Genomic DNA, 20,706 nt, shown 5'->3' with positions numbered 1-20,706 from the left:
AAAGGATTTATGAAGCACTTGCTACCACCTGGCCAGAGAGAAGTATGAGATCTAGACCCTCCCCCAAATGGAGGACAATTAAGTGCGAGGACAAGTAACTGCCTGCGAGAGCCCCATCTGCATAGAATAGATGGAAAACGGGGCAGAGAAGACTTGAACTTGAGCAGGGCCTTAAGGATCCACCAGAAGCCTACACGTGCCCACGTGTATATCCACACGTGTGCAAATGTACCGTGAAGGATGGTGGCACCTGGGAGGGTGCGGCTGGGTCCTCGGAGGGGAGAGGATGCAGGAGGGAAGCACAGATGTGGGAGCACAGGGACGCTGGTGGCCACTACTGGACACTGAGGACACGGGCCACAGCAGAGGACACGCTTTAAGATAACGGGAAGGGGCTTCCCTGGTGGCGCAGTGGTTGAGAGTCCACCTGCCGATGCAGGGGACACGGGTTCGTGCCCCGGTCCGGGAAGATCCCACATGCTGCGGAGCGGCTGGGCCCGTGAGCCATGGCCGCTGAGCCTGCGGTCCGGAGCCTGTGCTCCGCAACGGGAGAGGCCACGACAGTGAGAGGCCCGAGTACCGCAAAAAAAAACAAAAACAAAACAAAAACAAACCAAAAAAGATAACGGGAAGGCATTAGAAGGGCGCAGCCCAGGGATCAAAGGCCTGAGAAGACAAAGCAGAGGATTCAGAAGGGAAACCTGGAGACAGAGGCCCTGCGGGAAACAGGCAGGCCCAGCCTGGTTGGCGGCTGCTTCCCTGGGGCCGTAGTCTCCGAAATGGAGCCCGTCCTGCCCAGCAAGCTGCCAGACCCCAAGGGAGGAAAGTTTGCCTGAGGACAGAGCCCGCCAGCAGGGCCCCAGAGTGGAGGGCGGTGCCGGCCGGAGCTCAGGGGAGGGATGAAAGGACCAGGGGCCAGCCCAGCCCTGCCGAGTCTAGTCGGGATCTGCTCTTTGCACTCCTACTGGGAGTGAAAGGAAGGAGAGGTCCCGGGTTTGGGTCCAAAAATGCTGACCTGACTGCGATGGAGTTCCCGCTGCAAGCAGCTCACCTGCAGGAACCCCTAAGGTGCTGCATCTCCTGCAACAGTGGGACTTGTCTTTGCCTCCGTGCCCAGCAGCGGACGGGGCAGTTCCTGGGCAGCTGTGACCTGTCATCTGGCTGGAGTATCATCTCCACGACACCAGACCCATGTTATGAGTCCAGCCCCTGACAGCTGTGCCCTTGGGGCCACGGGAGACAGGGGAACCCCGACTGTCCCCACGTGCAGTCCCATCCCTTCCACCTGCCTCTCTCAAGGATTCAGAAGAGTCAGGCATCTAAGTCTGTCTCTCGGCTCATTTCTAACGTGGAAGACGTCTGATGTTCATAACGGCAGACTTATCATACTGTACGGTCTCAGCCTGACACACATCATACCACATCCCAAGCTAGCCCATCACTGGGGTCCAAGCCGGAAAGGCAGAGCCTCAGCCCAGCGCTGCTCAGCACACGAGCTGACCGTTGTGTATGGAGCCTCTCTGAGCCTCACGTCCTTCACCTTCACAGTGGAAATTATAGCCCCTGGGGTAGCTGTGAGGACAAATGCACATGTGCAAAGCACTCAGCACAGGACCTGGAAGGTGGTCCCTAAGTGTGTTTGGTTTCTTACTGTTATTTATTATTAGAACCGTCACCCCATCCCCATCCCTACTGAAGGTAGGATGTGCAGGAATACTTAGGACTCCACCATCTGAAGACATTTTTTTCAGCATCTCCACCTGAAAGGGACCTCGAGAATTTAGCCAAGACCACAGTCTCTGAACAGAGCACTCCTCAACCCTCTAGAAAATCACCATCTAGCCTGCCTTTAACATCCTCCAGAGAGAGAAGTTTCCAGCTTTAATCACCCCATTCACCACCTTCCTCCTGGGGCCCACCTAAGTTCTTCCCACCCCTTTGTTCTCATGAGTTTCCCTAATGGTCCACGTCAGGGCATTTCCTTCTTACTCGAGTCCATCTCAAAATTCCAGCAGCTCAGCTGAGGGTCGGACTCTGTTCGCCCCACTAGCCCCCAGCACCCTGGAGCCACCAAGCAGAGAGGCCAGGGCGGATGTGAGTGTGAACGCGGTGCCCGCATGCCATCCCCTCAGCCGGCGGGAAAGGGCACCATCGGCTACTGCCCGCCACCCCGCCCCACCATTCACCCATCTCAGGCTACACAGTCCCTGCTGGCCATTATCACAGCAGGTGGACCACGCCAGGGAGGTGTGACTGCGGTGAGGGAACTGTCAAGTCTGTCATTCACCGAGAACCTCCAGCGTGCCCGGCGAAGAGCAGGTGCTCTGTCTAGAGAATGAATGAATGAATGAACGAGCGAATGAATGAATGAGCGAGCGAGTGAGTGGCGTGCAGTCACTGAACTCTGCCCTAATTACATTCAGTGCCATCGATCAAGGCAAGGCCCAGGACGAGTACCAAAGATCGACTGGTCATCTCTTTGTTCCCCCAGATCCGCTGTCACGAAGGGCAAATCCACCCGTCTCCGGTCCCCGCAGGCTGACCTGCACACACACGACAGGCTCCCTGGCCCTCGACTGCCCATGTCCTGGGGTCAGAGGGAGGGAGCAGCGTGGGGCCTCTGCGGGGGCCACAAGCCGCCTGCATCCTCCAGGGAGGGGCAGCCCGCCTTGGGCCACTGGCTCCAGTGACTGCTCCACCCTCACCCCTCAGACCTGGGGTGGGACTGCCTGGGCTTCTGCAATATCCCCTGTGGTTTTCCTCTACCCTAACCCAAACCTTTGTAACAGCCTTCATTAAATTCTTTTCAACTTGCCCTATATGAGCGGGCGTGTGCTTCCTTCCAGGCCCTGACCCAGCTGGTCCCCGAGTCTTACTTGTCAAGACACAGAAACACAGCCTGGGAAGGGAATCAGCGGTCAATTAACCTTCTAGACGTTAGCTACAAGGAAGTCCTTCTCCATCTGGCTTCTCTTCGTTTTGCGCGGAGAGAAGCAAAGTCTTTTCATTTCCCATTTTTTAAATTACTTTTTTTGAATAGTTAATAGATTCAGATGGTTCAAAATTTTTTTAAAGTATAAAAGAGGGGCTTCCCTGGTGGCGCAGTGGTTGAGAGTCCGCCTGCCGATGCAGGGGACACGGGCTCATGCCCCGGTCCGGGAAGATCCCACATGCCACGGAGCGGCTGGGCCCGTGAGCCATGGCCGCTGGGCCTGCGTGTCCGGAGCCTGTGCTCCGCAACGGGAGAGGCCACAACAGTGAAAGGCCCGTGTACGGAGAAAAAAAAAAAAAAAGTATAAAAGAGTATATATATACTGAAGTCTGAATATATACTGTATATATATTCCATATATATACATACACTGAAGTCTCCAGCACCGGGACAGTTCCAGGGATGGGATGCCATATCCCCGGTCACGGGCCCAGCTTTCCACCTCCAGGCAGGTCCAGATGACGTCTCATCACCAGACTGAACAAACCTGGCCTTGCCATCATTTCCACTTACTGTGTTCACTTCTCAACAGGAGGTTCCGACCAAGCCAAATGGGGAGGTTCTGCCTTGGGCTGGAAGCAAGCCCTCCAGGGCCCCTGCCCTGGCTCACACCAAAGCTTCCAGAAAACCCAACAACGCCTGTTTCTCACACCCTGGCCCTTTAGGAATCAGCATTCACAGAATGGAAGGGCAGGAGTCACCTCTCCAGGCAGCAGTGTTCTCTTCAGATTAGAAAAAAAAAAAGTCAAAGCTTAACGTGGCTGGCGGCGGGCAGACAGACGTCTATCGCATGTGACCTAATGATGCCATCACATAGGGAAACCTTCACAGGTGAACACTCACTCAACAGCCCAGGTACTTAAGCCTCCTGCACAAGGCTCCCTCCAGCTCTGTGACAAGTAAACGGGCACTTTGCCTCCTAGGAGTTTGCCTCCAGAGACCACAGAACACAGCAGCTAAATGACCATTCACACTGCAGCTAAATGAGGTCAGCTGGGGACTCGGGGGAACGTCCAGGGACACGGCGTTGCCGTTATATATGGAATAATGGAGCCAATGAAGACGGTGAGTTTGGGACCACACGTCATCAGCTCAGGATCCAACTGAACCCTGAACCCTCTGTCCCTGCTCGTGGCTTTCACCTTCCTTCTCAACATCCCCACAGCACAGGGAGTGCCAACCATGCATCTTCACAACCAGGACCTCACAGTGGCACCTTAGCAACCTCCGTTTAAGGGACAAAGGCCAATAGGGTAATACTGGCAACCGTAGCATTAACCTGACGATTAATCGGGATTATGAGAGAAGTGAAGAGACGGCCAGAAAGGTGGGGTGGAGGCAGCGGCGGGAAGCCACGCAGCCAGTCCCAGGTACCCGGGTGCCTGGGAGGGAGTCTCGGCTTCCTCTCTGTTCGCCCCGGTCAGTGGTACCCAGGTGGGGGTGGGGAAAGCTTGGGTCAGAGTGACAATGGGTCACCGAGCCCAAGCCCCTTCCAACACAAACAGAAAAATCAGGAGGAGCCAATCAGCTCTGTTCGGAAAGTAAAAAACGAGTCTCCTCCATCCTAGGCTCCGACCTGAGGGTGGCAAGTCCCGGCCCAGCTCTGCAGCGCCCTGGGCACAGCAGGGCCTCCATCGCCCTGCCCGGAAATTGGGGCCCCGCGAGCATCTGGGATTTTCCGGCAGGCCTCGCGCACCCAGCCCGCGGTGCAGGTGGGCCAGGTGGGGCGCTGGGTGCCAGCTGCCAGGCACAGGGAGGCAGGTCTTGCCTGGCCGGCCGGCCGTTTCCCCACGTCTCTGCATGCTGAGCCGCGCGCCTCTCACCCGTCCCGGTCCCCACACGGTCGTCCCGGTTCACGCGCTCGTTTTGCGGATGAAGAAACTGAGGTTCCGGGTGGTTAACTGACTTCCCGAGAGTCAGAGGGTAGAAAAGGCCGAAGGCAGGACCCGTACTCGGACCTGCTTCCACACCGCCGAGCTGCCCACCCCCAACCCCTCGCCCTCCAGTCCCTCCCGGAGACTCGGACCGCAATCCGAGCGCGCCGCCGGGACCCCACGCGGCAAACCTCTCGACACCGTAGAACAATCGACCCCCCGCCCCAAATCTCCAGTCCGCCGGGAGAACCCGATTCCATCTGGATCTCAGAACTTGCTGCGGCGCAATCCGGGTGCGGTCCAAGTATCGCGACCGCGCTCTGCTCGCCGGCTCTGCGCACCGGCTCCGGCACGTGGGGTCGGCCGCCGAGTGCCCGGAAGGGGCGACGTGGGGTCGCAGGGGCGATGCGGCAGGAGAGGGGCAGTGTGGGGTCGGGCCCCGCGCCCTCCCGGCCGCCCCCCGGCACCTGGCGGCGCAGGTCTCCCGCTCCGGCCCGGGAGCGCTAGCGGGGGGACTCCGCCTACCTTTCCGGAAGGGCATCCTGGAGGGGCGCTCCGGGAGGGGCCGGCCCGGGACGCCGAGGCCGGGCGACGTCCGAGTGCCAGCCCCGCGGCTCGGGGGTGCCTACGGGCACCGGGTGCCGGGCGAGGGAGGGGGGGAAAGGGACATATTTGGGCAAAGGCCGGGGCGTCACCGGCGGAGGGAGGAACCACGGCGAAGCGGGAAGCGCGGCCCCGGGGCGGGCCTGGCGGAAACCACTTAACCCCTGAGCTCCCGGCCGAGCAGCGCGCCGGCGGCCTCCCCAGCCCGAGCCAGGGTCTGGGTCGCGAGCCCCCCACGCTGTGCATCGGAGCTGGGCCTGCCTCTCCCGACGCCCCTGAGCGGAAAGGAAACTCCTGATCGGGAAGAAAAGCAACTCGCTCATCCACGCCTTTGGGCGGCTGGAGGACATCATCCCTGGAAGTATTTGGGGAACTTTATTCCATTTTAATCTTTTTGTCCTCAGGCCCAGGAGTCCGCTCAAAGGCTGGTTGACTTGACTTGAAATTAAGGGAGGGCTGGGGGGAGCAATCCCACACACAGCTCAATAAATATGTTAAAAAATAATGATGGTAGTGGGACTTCAGGAACTATAACCCAGAGAAATGGGGGAGGGGCCTCACCCCTCACATTACTATTTATTTTGCCTTTGGGAAGACCCGCACCTGAGAAAATGCTTTATTATTTGGTGGACTCAAAAGTCTCAAAGGCAGGACATCCTTCCAGTCAGGTAAGAGTTAACTCCTGTGACAAGTGCTGTTTCACATTGCGGTTTGAAGACCGGTGTTACCACAATCTCCTGATCTAATATTTAAAGCACCCATGCAGATAGCAATTGGCCCACTGTCTGTATAGTGAAAAAAACCCATCCAGGTGAGCTGGGAAAGTCAGAGCCAGTGGTTTTTGTTTTTTGTTTTTTTTTTTTGAATCTTTTCTTAATCAGAATCAGTTGTTCAGCCTGTTGTCTTTTATGATTAATAGTCCGAACTCTCCCCACCCCCTTTTGAAGGGAGAAGGAAGTAGCCATTAGGTCAGATACTGTATTGTCAGCTGGCTTGGGAACATGGTAGAGCCTCCTGGAAAGACACTGTTGCATGGACCCAGCTGGAGATCCAGATGGTGAGCCCTGATGAGTGTAGGCATCAGTCGGCCTGAGAGGAGCAGGAAGTGAGGGATGCTGGGGGAGTCCCAGATTCAGTGCTGGGAGCAATGGTCAGCTCCCTCTGCCCTTTTCCCTGCCATGACCATAATGCCTGGTGGGCGTGCACTTTACTCAGTGAAGGCAAATTGTATCTAAGGCCAGATAAAGTGTCAAGACCGCACATCTCTGACTCAGACTGCCGTGAGTCATCCTGAAGCCAGAGGACATGCACTTTGAGACGACGGGCCTTGCACCCTTCTGGTTGGCACCTTTACTGCCCTATGGACTCACGTGGCTGATTGTGCTACGGTAAGAAATTTATGTTTGGTCTTTTTCACCGGTTCTTGACACAGAGCTTCTAAAACCTTTGGAATCTCTGCAGTGATCTTCTGTATGCTAAGGAGAGGACAGGTGGCTGGGGGCCCCTAGATAGCTTCAGGAGAGGGGCTGGTGGCTAGAAGACCAAGCACGATTAGAGGACTGGAAATTGAGTTCAATCACCAATGGCCAATGATTTAACCAATCATACCTACAAAATGAAACCTCAGTAAAAACCCCACCGTGACGGGGCTTGGAGAGCTTCTGGTTGGTGGGCACATGGAGGCGCTGGGAGGGTGGAGCACCCAGGGTGGGCACGGAGGCTCCGCGTGCCTCTGCGCTCTCACCTTGCCCCCGTGCATCTCCTCCACGTGGCTGCTCCTGACTTGCATCCTCTATAATCAACTGATAATAGCAAGTGAAGTACTTTTCTGAGTTCTGTGAGCTGTTCTAGCAAATTATCAAACCTGAAAGGAGAGCGTTGGAGGATCCCCAGACTTCGTAGCCAAGTTGGACAGAAGATGGGTACCCTGGGCATCTGTAGTGGGGCAGTCTTGCAGGACTGAGGCCGTAACCTATGGGATGTGGGGTAAACCCTGGTAGTTTCAGAACGGAGTTGAATTGCAGGACATCCAGTTAGTGTCCAGAGAGCTGGACAACTGTCTGTTGGTGTGGAAAACCCACACATTTGATATCAGAAGGATTCAGATTCATGCAGCCTGATCTCGGCTTTGAGTCTAACGCCATGCAGGAAAAAGAACACAGGGACTCCTTTCAGTCTGGTCACCATCCTGTGTTCAGAGAGCAGCCCGCTCAGATTTTTGTAGTGCTTGTTTAACAATCCTGAGAACACTTTTTCTTTCACCACCAGTCAGAGGCAGCCAGCAAGGATTGATGTCAACATCTTATAACTCAGAGGGCTTCCACTTGTCCCTTGCAGAAGGGAGGAAACAGCCCAGGCAAGTTCACGCAAGAGATAAGAGTGGCGTGGACGGCTGGATTCGCTGAAGCATTAACTCATCACCGCCAGCACTGGGGGGAATTGGGCTGGGGTGGTGGGTCATGGCCCTCTGGATTTCAGACGTGGAGGAAAGATTGGAAGCAATTTTAAATTGAGAATACATTCCCAGGCCCTGTCAACAATGTAGCATGAGTCATAAACTAAGTCATTTCATCAGTGTTCACCAAATTTCAACTGTGTCTGGTGACACTTCTGTTCTCAATCTAATGCACTATTGATTCAACACTGCTCCTCTCCTAGGGAGCTCTTAGTACCTCAAAGTGATGTTTTTAAAATCTAGCCTAATTGCTACAACCATGAGGAAACTCCAAGGCCTCCTCTAGGCCTCAGTTTATCATCAGTTTAGGATGGTCACCGTCAGCAGCATAATCTGAGGTCACCTGAGGTCCTGAGGCACTCCAACTTGCAGGCAAGAGAGGAGGTTAGAGGGCTGCCCACATGGATCTCTGGGCCTCAGACCCTGTTTCTGATTCAGTCTGGGGCGGGGCCTAAGAACTGGCCCACTCACAAGGTGCCCAGGTCATGAGGATGTTGCTGGTTCTTCTGGTTCCAGACCGCCCTTGAAAAGTGAAACTCAACGGTGAGGTGAAGGCCCCAGAGGAGCTAGATCAGAATCTTGGGCTCTGTTTACCCAGGGCATGAGCTGCCTTTCTCCTGGCTTTGGTGACCTGTTCCCAGGCTCTTGGCAGGAAGTGCCCAGGCCACAGCCTCTGGTTTTCTCACTGCAGGGTAAGAAAAGGGTACCCGACCCAGATTTCTTTTCCAATTCATAGGCAGAAGAATTTCATGCCCTCTCAGAGGGACGGTAGCACTCAAATAGGAAGAGATCTAACACTCTGTACCCCTGGCAACTCACTGTCCCTACCACAGCCTTTCCCTTCCCAGGTATTTGGGCATCTGCATTTTTAAGCCTTGTCTCTCTAATTATAGAATGTAAGGCTTTGTCTCCGGTGAAGGGTTCCCAGGCCAAAGAAGGGGACTGGGAACTTTTGATGGGGGTCAGGAACAATGGTAAAAAGAAGTTTGTGTGCGAAAGAGGAAGGAAGAGGAAGGTGCCGGGGGCAGGGCCCACCCCCGCCTCCACCAAGCTGCCAGCAAGGGGAGACCAGGGGCTGTCCCCACTGCACTGGCTCCCATGGCCTGGCCGCCCCCTCACTCCTTGCCCCTCGGCATGGTTTAAGCTTCCAGCTCCTTGGCGTTTGCCAAAAGGCAGACCTACAGCCAGCACAGGGAAGGGTGGATGCAAAGAGCAGGGGTGGGGAGTGAGAATTGCCACAGTGTGCTTCCTACTCTGGCTGTGTGCTATGCCCTCTTGGAGCCTCTGTTGTCGGTCTATAAATGGGGATACTGCCTTCTCTGCGCATCGCTGTAAGGATTCGAACTCATGTTTGCCTGGAGCACGAGGACCCAACAAAAAGGTAGTTACTGTTAATAATATTAATAGAGCTGGAAGCGGAGAGAGGCTACTTTCAGGGTCCCCAGGGTAATGAATGGGAAGGGTCCCAGCAGAGGAGGTAAGTGATAGGAACTCCTGGGGAGGCACAGGGTGGGAGTGCGTGGCTGGCCCAGGAAACATAGGGGCTGGTTCAGGGGGGGTCAAGTGCAGCAAGAGAAGTCCAGCTGCCGGGGGATGAGCTCCCAGTGACTCTGCGTTTTACCAAAATGTGAGTCTGTGTGTGTGTGTGTGTGTGTGTGTGTGTGTGTGTGTGTGTGTGTGACTATGAAAAGATTAATGATCCACAGTATCAGAGAAAACTATGACCGTTAAGAGTAGATCTATGGAAATAGCCAAGATATGGAAACAACCTAAATCCATTCATCAGCAGGTGAATGGATAAAGAAGAATGAAATAATGCCATTTGCAGCTCCATGGATGGACCTAGAGATTATTATACTAAGTGAAGTAAGTCAGAAAGAGAAAGACAAATACCACATGATATCACTTATATGTGGAATCTAAAATACGATACAAATCAACATATCTACAAAACGGAGACAGAATCACAGACATAGAGAACAGACTTGTGGTTGACAAGGGGGAGGAGGTTAGGGGAGGGAAGGATTGGGAGTTTGGGATTAGCAGATGCAAACTATTATATATAGGATACATAAACAACAAGGTCCTACTGCATAGCACAGAGAACTATATTCAATATCCTGTGACAAACCATAACGGAAAAGAATATGAAAAAGAATATATATTATATATATATATAAAGAATATATATATGAGTCACTTAGCTGAACAGCAGAAATTAACACAACACTGTAAATCAACTGTATGTCAATAAAATTTTTAAAAAAAGAACAGTTCTATGGACACGTCTAACTCACAGATCTTGGTTTCTAAATACCGTTCTCTGATTAAAGGGCCCAGGAGATCTTGGAGGGTTGGAGTGGAAAGATGAGCCTGGAACATGTTAGGGTGCCAAGAAATAAGTAACTTTTATGCTGAGGTGCCAACAAGTGACGGGGACGTGTCTGAAAGACCCGGGGGGGCAACCTGAAAGGGCTCTTCTGGGAGAGTTTGAGCAACAAGATAAATCATAATGGCAGTGGGTTCTGACGCATAGAATAAAGACTCCGTGAGTCCAAGCTGACGTAAAGAAATAGGTACATGAGTAAGTAAGTGGGAGCAGAGGGAATGCTCTTCCTCAAAAATTCTAGGATTTATAGAAATTAATGATTTCTAAAATTTATAGAAATTATTATAATTCTAGCTAGTAAGCCGCATAGCACAGGGAGACCAGCTCGGTGCTTTGTGACCACCTAGAGGGGTGGGATAGGGAGGGTGGGAAGGAGACGCAAGAGGGAGGAGATATGGGGATATATGTATACATATAGCTGATCCACTTTCTTATAAAGCAGGAACTAACACACCATTGTAAAGCAATTATACTCCAATAAAGATGTTAAAAAAAATCCTGCCATTCATATAAATGCATCAACTCAAATTTTTTCCAAGTATCAAAAACAGCATTTCTCCATAACTACCTTGTATTGTAATTAAAGTTCTTATCTCAGTTAAAGTGTTTTCCCTCTAATACTGTTCTTTGTGGAGAAGCTGTAGAACACAATTACTGATATTCAGACTTTTTGCTTTTTTATCTAATTGGTTTACTATTCTCCAGCTTCGATCCCAAATAAAAAGATAAAGATTTAAAACTCTAAAAAGAAAAGAAAAGAACTCTAGTTAATAAATGTAGAAGGAATCGTAGACTAGGACAGTCACTGGCAAATCCCACAGTAGTGCTTGTTTCACAGAGGAATCATCAGTGGTTGCTGAAATTAGCAAAAATACGATGAGAAACAGGATACTGACAGTCTCACAGTATCTCCCACAAGGTAGTTACTAATGACAAAGGGGAAGAAGGCAACTTTACCGGGGATAAACCTGGCAGCTGCCTTAACCAAGGGATCAAAGTGAACGCCTCCAGTGATGGACCAAATCGACATTGTGTGCCTCTTGACACAAGGCACTGAGAAGGGCACAGGGAGGACACCTTCAGTGTTCTTGCCAAAAATGCATAATTTGAATTTAATCCTGAGGAAACATCAGGCACCTAAAATAAGGGGCATTCTACAAAATAACTAGCCAGTACTTCTTCGAAAACGTTAAAATCACAATGGACAAAGACTGAGGAGGACTGAAGGGTTCCTGCACTGCGTCCTGGACCACAAAGGGGACACCAGTAGGACAGTCGGGGAAATTTAAATAGGATTGTGCCAGTGTTAATTTCCAGATTTCCATAATTGTGCTGTGTTTATGTAACAATTGGGAAATTGGAGTGAAGGTATTTGAGAACTCTTGGTACTGCTTACAACATTTTTGTAAGTCTGAAATTAATTCAAAATGAAAAGTTTTTAAAAATTAAAAAGTAATTATAGATGCTGGAAAGCTCACTAAATGAGAAGACTCCCAAATTGATTCGGCCGTGTAATCAGCTGCTAGTTACCTTAGTGACAGGTAACTAGCAGCTGTTTACTAGCAGTGACAGGAACGGCCCAACTGCCAGGTGGCAGGAGCATCACCACACATCGAGGGGCTTCAACACTGCCCGTCTACTAGCTCGCTGTTCTGTAGGTCAGAGGTCATGCAACGAGACTGTGTTCTCTGTTCTCTGAACCAAGGTGTCAGCCGGGCTGAGTTCTAACCGGGAGGCTCTGGAGAAAAACCCACTTCCGAGCCCTTTCTCGTGGGCAGAATTCAGTCCCCGTGGCTGTCCGCGGGTTCCCATTTCCCTCTGGCTGTCCGCGGGGGCCACCTGCGTTCCCGCCTCCATCTTCAAGGCGGGACGAGTCCTTCTCATGCTCTGAGCTCCGACCTCTTCTTCTGGGACCAGCTGGAGAAAACTCTCTGCCTTAAAGGACTCTGGCCCACCCGGATAATCCCTCTTTCTTAAGGTCAGCTGACTTGGGCTCTTAATTACATCTGCAATTCCCTCCTCTGTGGTACCTAGACTCCTGTTTGCCGGAATCACCGCGGCCAGGAATCTCGGGGGCCATGGGAGAAGCCTGCCAACCACGGGGGAGTAATCTCTTAAACCGAATGCATGCATGTGAATTGGCAGCAGGTGATGGCCGGGGAGAGTGGGCTACCCACAGTGAGGATGCGGATGCCCCAGGGCCCCTGCCCCACCATGGGCTGATCCTCAGAGAGGCCTCCTTTCTCCCCAGGCAATCCTCCTGCTTAAACTCCCTGACCGTGCGGGAAGGTGGTCAGTTTTCCTCTCTCCTCCTTTCAGCTGGAGTTTCAGAAATCAGGATTTAGTCTCTAGGGGACCGATCCTTTTCAAATCCTTGATTAATGCCCCCAAGGGAGGAGAGCGTTTCTTGTTTGTGTTTCTTGTTTCTTGTTCAACTGTCCCTGCAACTTCGTAAGCACAGAGCAGTTACAGCTGAGCCTGTTGGGAACATGTGCCTCGCGGCCAACCAGCTCCATCGGGGACAGTCACCCCTTTCTTCAGAAGGAAAGAATAGCTGAAGTGAGGCTCCAAAGTCAGTGGTTGGCCTTGGCCGGCAGTTCACAGAGTCTAACTCCGGCCTTTGAAGCCCACTGGGCCCAGGGATGGGTTTGAGGTGAGGACAGAGCCACTGAAAACATCAGAGCCCTAAATGACTGAGCGTAACCAGTCTGCTCCTAGGAAGCCACTCCTGTGGCAGTACAACCAGGCTTTTTTTTTAATGTTACAAAGGGCTTTCGTGTGTTTTCACTGCACTCTGACAAGTTTTTGATTCATGCAGAGGCCAACATTCACCCCGTTTCTCGGATGACAAAGCTGGCCCCGGGGCGGGGGGGAGGGGTTTGCCCCCGTGGCTGGGCCAGACAAGGACAGAGTTCCGAATCTAGGCCTCTCGACCAAGGCCACTGTTCTCACTCCCCACCCTCTCTCCAGGGAGCTGTGCTCTCTCCTGGCCCTCATTGTCCTGCGGGCAGGATGTCACAGTCCTGAGGGTAAGCTTAGCCGGGAATCGGGGGCCATTTGATCTCAGTGTATTTTGTCTTAATAACCTATTCATGGCTGAGGAGCCAGGCTGCCTCTTTCCCAGAAATCAGGCTAAATCTCCTGGGCCAAGTGGCGGCTTTCCACCCCATTATGGTCCAAGAATGTGATGCTGCCTCTGAAGGGGGAAATGAAGAGTCATTGTGATTTCAATGAGTCACATGATCACTTCTGGAGGAAAAGGGTAAATTTGCTTTATGACATAGGTTTCACTTCACCTGTAATAAGGACACTCACTCAAGAGGCAAACGAAACAGTGGACGGGTCAGGCCGTGGAGGCGGGTGGCGGATGTGTGACCAAGTCCAGCGCTGGCTCTGGTTCTGCTGCCGAGGCCACTTCTCCCTTCCTCTGCCTCTGATTCCCCATCTCGGCAACAAAGAATACCAGTTGTCGGCTGAATGTAAGGAGCAAACGACTGCTTAAAAGAAAAGATACATCAAAGTTCTAATGTAAGGCGAACATCTTTTACTGTAACTGAGTGGCTTTTACATATATAAAAAACTGCTTGAATTATGTCTATTTTTATTTAATATCCATTTTATTCAAATTCAAAATTTTAGGTTTTCCTTAAGCTTTTAGGCTTAAAACTGCATCATTCTACTTAGAACTTTATTTTATAAAATATAGTAAAATTTAGCTGTCACTGTTAAGGGAAACTTGGATGACTGGTCCCATTTAGAAATTTAGTTATTTAAACTGCCTTAACAATTTAAACCTGCATTTATGAAATTAACTTTAGAATAGTTCAGTTTGCTCACAAGTCTTCCCAAGTTCTTTATTTATTTTATTTATTTATTTACTTATTTTTGGCTGCGTCGGGTCTTCGTTGCTGCGTGCGGGCTTTCTCCAGTTGCGGTGAGCAGGGGCTACTCTTCGTTGCAGTGTGCGGGCTTCTCATTGCGGTGGCTTCTTTTGTTGTGGAGCACGGGCTCTAGAGCATGCAGGCTTCAGTAGTTGTAGTGCACGGGCTTAGCTGCTCCACAGCATGTGGGATCTTCCCAGACCAGGGCTCGAACCCGTGTCCCCTGAATTGGCAAGCAGATTCTTAACCACTGCGCCACCAGGGAAGTCCCACTTCCCAAGTCTTGACCAACTGAATATGGTGAATCTTGAGTTCACTTAAATGTTCCCATACTGCTTACAATCTTAATAAAATTGCATTGCACCTTTTAGCTTAACACACGTCTACATCAATTACTCAATTCGAGTCACAAGCTTCCTACATTGGTTATCCAAATTTGACACTTTCTCTTAAAATTAAAAGTTCTTAAAATACCAAATACAGAACACCTAAACTAACCCCAAATTTTCAAAAGTATGAGTTTAATTTGCTTCACATTCCTCTGCTTACATAGAAACTTTTCCAGGGTTATAAGAAACTTAATAAAGAAACAATTGTCATTACCAGCGAGTCAAGGGTTCTGTCCCAGGGCACTGAAGTTACCTATAGATAACACGTAATAATGGTTTCCAGATCAGAGTTGGGGGTTATTTATTTTTGCAATAAAATGTTTAAAACTAAAAAGAAAGCTAAATTATAGATCTGCTGCTGGGAAGTTTCTAAACGGGATTTGAGAAGAGCTTTGAAGCTGTTCCCAGGCCTTTGCTGCTTGCTTCAAAAGGGCTTCAAGAATTAGCCAGGGAATTAATTTCTAAACGGTGTCAGGTGCCAGAAGCATCCAGGGCTGTGTCTGGGGTCTCTGCCAGCCGCTCTGCAGAGCTTCCTCAGGCACAGGGCTGCAGAGGGAAGGAGAGAAGGATGAGACTGCATAAGGTTAAAGAAAAAGCAAGGCACCAAAATCAGTCCCACGGGGCAAGGGCATCAGACTCTTGGGTCTGAAGGACAGATATCTAACTCAAAGGAGCGTAGGCAAAAGGGCAGTTTTCTGGAAGAATGCTGAGGTTATTTAGGACAAGCCACAGGACAGGATGACAGCCTGCTACAGGGACAACGGGCACAAGGACGCCTGGACACAGCCGGGACCCGCCCCTCTCTCATCTCTTCTTCCTGCTGATGGTCGCCTTATTTCACGGTGAACCAGCCCCCCACCCCTGTGTGCAGGGACACAGCTGATGGCGACAGCAGGGGTTTTTGGTGTCCCCACTCCCCCTCCATCGTGGAGGTCCTGAAGGTGCAGGCGGCTAGGACAGGAACCAAGCTTTCCGAGCTGGGGAAGAACGGTTCCCAAAGTGAGGAGCTGTGACTCCAGGAGCGGGGTGGGCGCTCCTGAAGGCTCAAGCCTGGCTCAGAAGAGCAGCTTGTCCCCTTGGGCTTCACCAACCATAGACAGATTTATAGGAAGGGCCAGGCATCAGGAGACCTAGGTTCTGGTGCCAACTGCTGCCACCAGCTAATTTGCTGACCTTGGATGAGCCTCTTCCCTTCTCTGGGCCTCAGTTACTCTAAAGTGACTGAAAGACCTCAAAGGGGGCTTCCCAGCCCTGGCACTACAGGTCTCTGAATTAGGGACGGAAAGGCAGATTGGGGGGCAAAGGAGAGGTAACAAGGGCACTGGGTGGACTGATGGAGATGCAGGCACTGATTACACAGCCAACACCCTGGAGGAAATTGGGCTTTGAAGCGAAGGATGTGGGCCAGCGGAAACTGCCTGGCCAGACGCAAAACATGGAAGAGGGAGAGGGCTTGTGGCCCAAGTGGGACTGGAGCACCCGGTCATCCCGCAGGGAGAGCCCTGACCGTTCATGCTGGTCAGACCCACCAAAGTGCCTCCATCTGGGTCCCCTCCCCTTGTTTCATTCCTTCCTGAATTCAACTTCTGGCACCTATGGTCCTATTCAAAAGCAGAATGATTTTGTAATCCTGTTTACTGATGTTTCTCCTCAACACATGAGCTCTGAGCCTGCCTGGTACACAGTAGGTTCTCAACGAACATTTATTGGGTAGATGAAGGATGGATATTTGGAAGACTGTGCTCCTAAAAGCTTAGGGCCATGATATTCATCTCTGTATCTTTAGCTCCAAGAGTCTGGTTCACTGTAGATGCACAATAATTGTTACAAGGATGAGCCAGCCAATCACAAAACTACCTTTGCTGAATATGGATTCATATTTCTATGTGGCTTGGACTCTAAATGCATCTTGTTCCTTTTGTGTCGTTGGTCTTGCACAATGCGTGGCGTGCAGAAAACGTTCAGTAAACACTTGTTAAAATGCAGTGAAATAAACAGCACCTCCTAAGCTCCGTATTAAATTTAAAAAATAATCCTGGGAGCCACTCATTTTCAGATACCTAATTCTGTATCAGTCAGGGATGTGTCTGCCCATAAGTTACAGAAACCTGGGTCTGCTGGGACTTAAACAAGAAAGGGCTCCTTTTTCAGGTGTAAGAAGTCCAGAGGTGAGAAGTCCAGGGCTGGCGATGAATCTACAGGTTCTGTTCTGCCGACCACGGCAAGTAGGCTTGTTGCCCATGGTCCAGCCACTGTTGCACCTCCAGGCACCGGGGCCACATGGTTCAAACTTGAACTGGGACAAAGGGTAACCACCAGCTCATCTTTCCCTTTTACCAAGAAAGCAAAAGCTTTCCCTGAAAGGGCTGAGATAGTTCCACTTTCATCTCATGAGACAGACTTACAGCTTGGCTTCTGAGAAGCAGAAAATGTGTTTCCTACAATAGGACAGGTGGGAAAAGGAGGGCTAGGGGATGACATGTGACCACAGTGCTCCTATATGGAGAGGAGGGCATTTGGAGGCCTTTCAGTCCTGTTCAACGTCAGTTGGGAGAAGCATTCTCCATGGGATATTCAAGGTTCTTCCTATCCCAGTCCTGGAAACGTACTCAAAACAAATGTTTTAGACAAGCACCAATCTTGGACCAAGGATTTTTTTTTTTAAATACATTTGTTTGTTTGTTTATTTATTTATTTTTGGCTGCATTGGGTCTTCGTTGCTGTGCACGGGCTTTCTCTACTTGTGGTGAGAGGGGGCTACGCTTTGTTGCAGTGTGCGGGCTTCTTATTGCAGTGGCTTCTCTTGCTGCAGAGCACGGGCTCTAGGCATGTGGGCTTCAGTAGTTGTGGCACACGGGCTTCAGTAGTTGTGGCTCACAGGCTCTAGAGCACAGGCTCGGTAGTTGTGGCACACAGGCTTAGTTGCTCCGCGGCATGTGGAATCATCCCGGACCAGGGCTCGAACCTGTGTCCCCTGCATTGGCAGGTGGATTCTTAACCACTGAGCCACCAGGGAAGTCCTGGACCAAGGATTTTTAAAACATCTTACTAAAATGAACTGTTTCGGATTCCCAAGATTAGCTTGGAGTTCACAGTCGACATGCTGTCTCATAGGTAAATTCGGTGTGACGACTTTACCGTCTGACCGAGGATGCCTAGTGGCCCATCTCTGGCTGGTGGACTGAGAACTAAACACAGATGAGACGTGGAACCAAGGCTTTCATCCACCTCTGGCTGGGTAGGAGGAGTCTACCTGCCTTTCAAGGAAGACTGATGAGCCAGGTAAACACTGAAGTTTTGGTGTGGATAAGAGCCTTCAGTGGCTTCGGCAAAGGGTTCATGCTTTGGGATTTTTTAATGTGGCTCTAAGAGCTGGAAAAAGGAAAAATAATCTCTTTTTTCTATGCCTTGGATGCAATTTTCAGGCCAATTATACCTTCATCTGTTTGCTAACATTACGGTTTACATATTTTAGAACCGTATTTGTTCCACATTTTCAACATGATTTTGGGACATCTGATAGATATATGTTTTTATTTATATTAGTGCCTAACAGTATGGTAAGCATTTCATAAATACTTCTTCAGTGTCTAACTGGTATGAAAATATATGATTTCCCTGAATACATTTTCAACCTGCCCCAATAAACAAATAAATTACGTAATTTGGCTTAAATGGTTCTTCTTTGTAGATAAACAGAGAGATGGCATCTTTTAACACTGGAAAAAGCAAGTTATATCACTCTTCCCCGCCTCACCCAATACTTTCAAGTTGACTTGTTTCAGAAAGAAGTTGAACATCTTACTCCAGCCTCTTCTTCCCACTAAGCCTTGGGAAGATGAAACAGTTCAACACGAGTAAGCTTGATAAGGGCCACCAACCAGCACAGTGGTGGCAGCACCCAGCTGGCAGTGGTATTTCAGTCTTTGGATACAACTTCTGGGTCTGCCCAAAAGGGCTGTCATTAGTAGGAGGGGACTAGCTCTCCCGAATGAGGGATGTGTGGGTTAGCCTAAAAGGACCCGCGAGGAGGAAGGTTTATTTTTGTCAGAAGATATGCATTTGTCTAATCGCCTGGAGGGAAAAGCTTTGCTTTTATTCCCGCACAGTCATTGTTACGAAAATAACACAACTGGTGAGAAGCGGCAAATGAGGAAATCATACACCAGCCTCCATGAGTTGTATAAGCAACTGTCCGCGGTGAAGTCTTATTAAAGTGAAATTGTTAGTTCTCGGCTTCTCAAGAAGCATGGAGTCTTTGATCAGAAGCTCTCAGGTGGAGGCCGTCCTGCACCAGCCCTGCTGTTCGGGAGGGCATTCCGCTGCAAGAGCAGGAACCCACGAGAAGGCGAAGAAGGGCGCGGATGAACTCGGGGGAGGAGCCTAACGATGGCAGGTGCCCACTGCCTGGCGCATCGTCCTCACCTGCGCATCCCGGCTCCCGCCCCCCTCCCGCCCCCAAGCTGTGGACTCAGCTGAGAAGTGTCTAAGCCCCTCCTACGTGTCCTCAACAAGCCCACTGAAATATGCTAGGGGCGGGGGCGGGGCAGTGACAACGAAAGGAGCGTGAGGCACGCGATCTTCGATCTTCGCAGACAGAAAGCCCCCCTCAGCGGGAACACCCGGTAGAGACTGACAGAGACAGGCAAAGTGAGTCAGAGGCCTGCGTCAGCGTGAAGATGGGGACTCACTGGACCAGGGCCACATGAGGCGGCACAAGTGAGAAATTCTCCGCCTCCGTCCTTGGCCAAGCCTCCTTTGGACCAAAGGTTTTATTTTTAGCGAATGCCATGTCTTCCCTCTTACGTTATCTGATAACGCCCAGACTTACTAAACTGCTGCAAGAAACCCTAACTCCTTTCATACCTTTGGGGGCTTAGAAACACCTCTAGGAAGGAGACGGAGGAGAACCATCTGCAAAAAGAGCAGCGCGGAGGAGACTCCACGACGCCCGGGTGCGAGTGGGAAGGCGCCGCTCTCTGTGAATGAGGGCTGCCTGGGCAAGGTCGGGAGGCTGGGGCTCAGCTACCTAGTCGTGCTGGCAGAGCAGCAGACGTGACCATCACTTCCCTTGAGCTTCCAAGCTAACGCAACAGCCTGCATCTCATTAAAAACAAAGTCAGTTTTGGAGTTCTTCAGACGTCTCTGGTTCCTACAACATAGATCACTTTTTAAGAGAATACATTATCAAGACATTTAGAAAATCATTAAACAAGCACAGTAACTTTCGGAGATTCATTTAAGAAACGACTTTCTATACATGTCCTGGGGAAATAAGACAAGCCACCCTGACTGTGGAAGATTGCTGGTTGCCTACCTAATACCCATTCACCCTCTTCTTCTCAGAAAGAGAACTTGCAAGGTTTAGCAGGACACAAAGCTGTCTGAAAAAAGGCAACGTCCCCAGCCTCCTTTTCAGCTGGCTGTGCACCTGACCAAGTTCCATCCAATGCAAAGTGAACAGAAATACTGGATTGTGTTATCAAAGTACAGCTGGCACATGCCTCCGTAAACTCTTCTTCCACCCCTCTTTCTCCTTCTTGTAGATGGAAAGCAGATGTGATGGCTGGAACTTAAGCAGCCTTCACAGACCATGAAGTGGAAGGCACGTGCTAAACATGGTAGGGCAATTAGATAGGCAGCACCTGGGTTCCTCTTACTGTCACCTGGCCACCTCAAACTGCTTCTCTTGGAACGTTTCTGTGAAAGACAAAAACACTCTTATTTAAGCTACTGTACTGGGTTGAATAGTGTCCTCCAAATTTATGCCCTTTCCAGAACCTCAGAATGTGACCTTATTTGGAAATAGGGTCTTTGCAGATGCAATTAGTCAAGATGAGGGCATACTGGAGTAGGGTAACCCTAAATCCAACATGACCGGTGTCCTTGTAAGAAAGATACCAGAACAGAACGCCACGTGATAGAGATTGAAGTGATGTGTCTAAAGGCTAGGAAATGCCAAGGATGGCCACAACTACCAGAAGATAGGAAGAGGCCAGGGAGGATCCTCCCTGGGGCCTTCAGAGAGAGCTCAGTCCTGTTGACACCTTGATTTCGGACTTGTAGCTTCCAGAACGGTGAGAGAATAAATTTCTGTTGTTTTCAGCCCCCCAGTTTGTGGTC

General features: G+C 50.7%; 1 protein-coding gene and 1 long non-coding RNA gene across 2 annotated transcripts in view; one reads left to right on the top strand and one right to left on the bottom strand.

Moving 5' to 3' along the window:
- The window catches only part of PFKFB3 (6-phosphofructo-2-kinase/fructose-2,6-biphosphatase 3), an 85,367-nt gene extending 79,860 nt beyond the window's left edge, over window positions 1-5,507 (bottom strand). Inside the window, exon 1 of the mRNA XM_027121569.1 lies at window positions 5,392-5,507. Within this exon, the coding sequence (XP_026977370.1) occupies window positions 5,392-5,407 (16 nt within the window). The 5' untranslated portion in view covers window positions 5,408-5,507. The remainder of the gene's footprint in view (window positions 1-5,391) is intronic.
- A 66-nt stretch (window positions 5,508-5,573) lies between these two features.
- On the top strand, window positions 5,574-18,944 carry LOC113628253 (uncharacterized). The gene is made up of 3 exons (XR_003435953.1): window positions 5,574-6,857; window positions 17,698-17,865; window positions 18,275-18,944. It is a non-coding gene; the product is annotated as an uncharacterized LOC113628253 (long non-coding RNA).
- Window positions 18,945-20,706: the final 1,762 nt, after the last annotated feature.

The sequence above is a fragment of the Aethalodelphis obliquidens genome, unplaced genomic scaffold (genome assembly GCF_003676395.1).
Source record: "Aethalodelphis obliquidens isolate GAN/ISIS:26980383/991018 unplaced genomic scaffold, ASM367639v1 scaffold23, whole genome shotgun sequence".
Lineage (NCBI taxonomy): Eukaryota > Metazoa > Chordata > Mammalia > Artiodactyla > Delphinidae > Aethalodelphis > Aethalodelphis obliquidens.
Note: the sequence above shows the minus strand (reverse complement) of the source record. Positions and strands in the feature narration are given on the sequence as shown.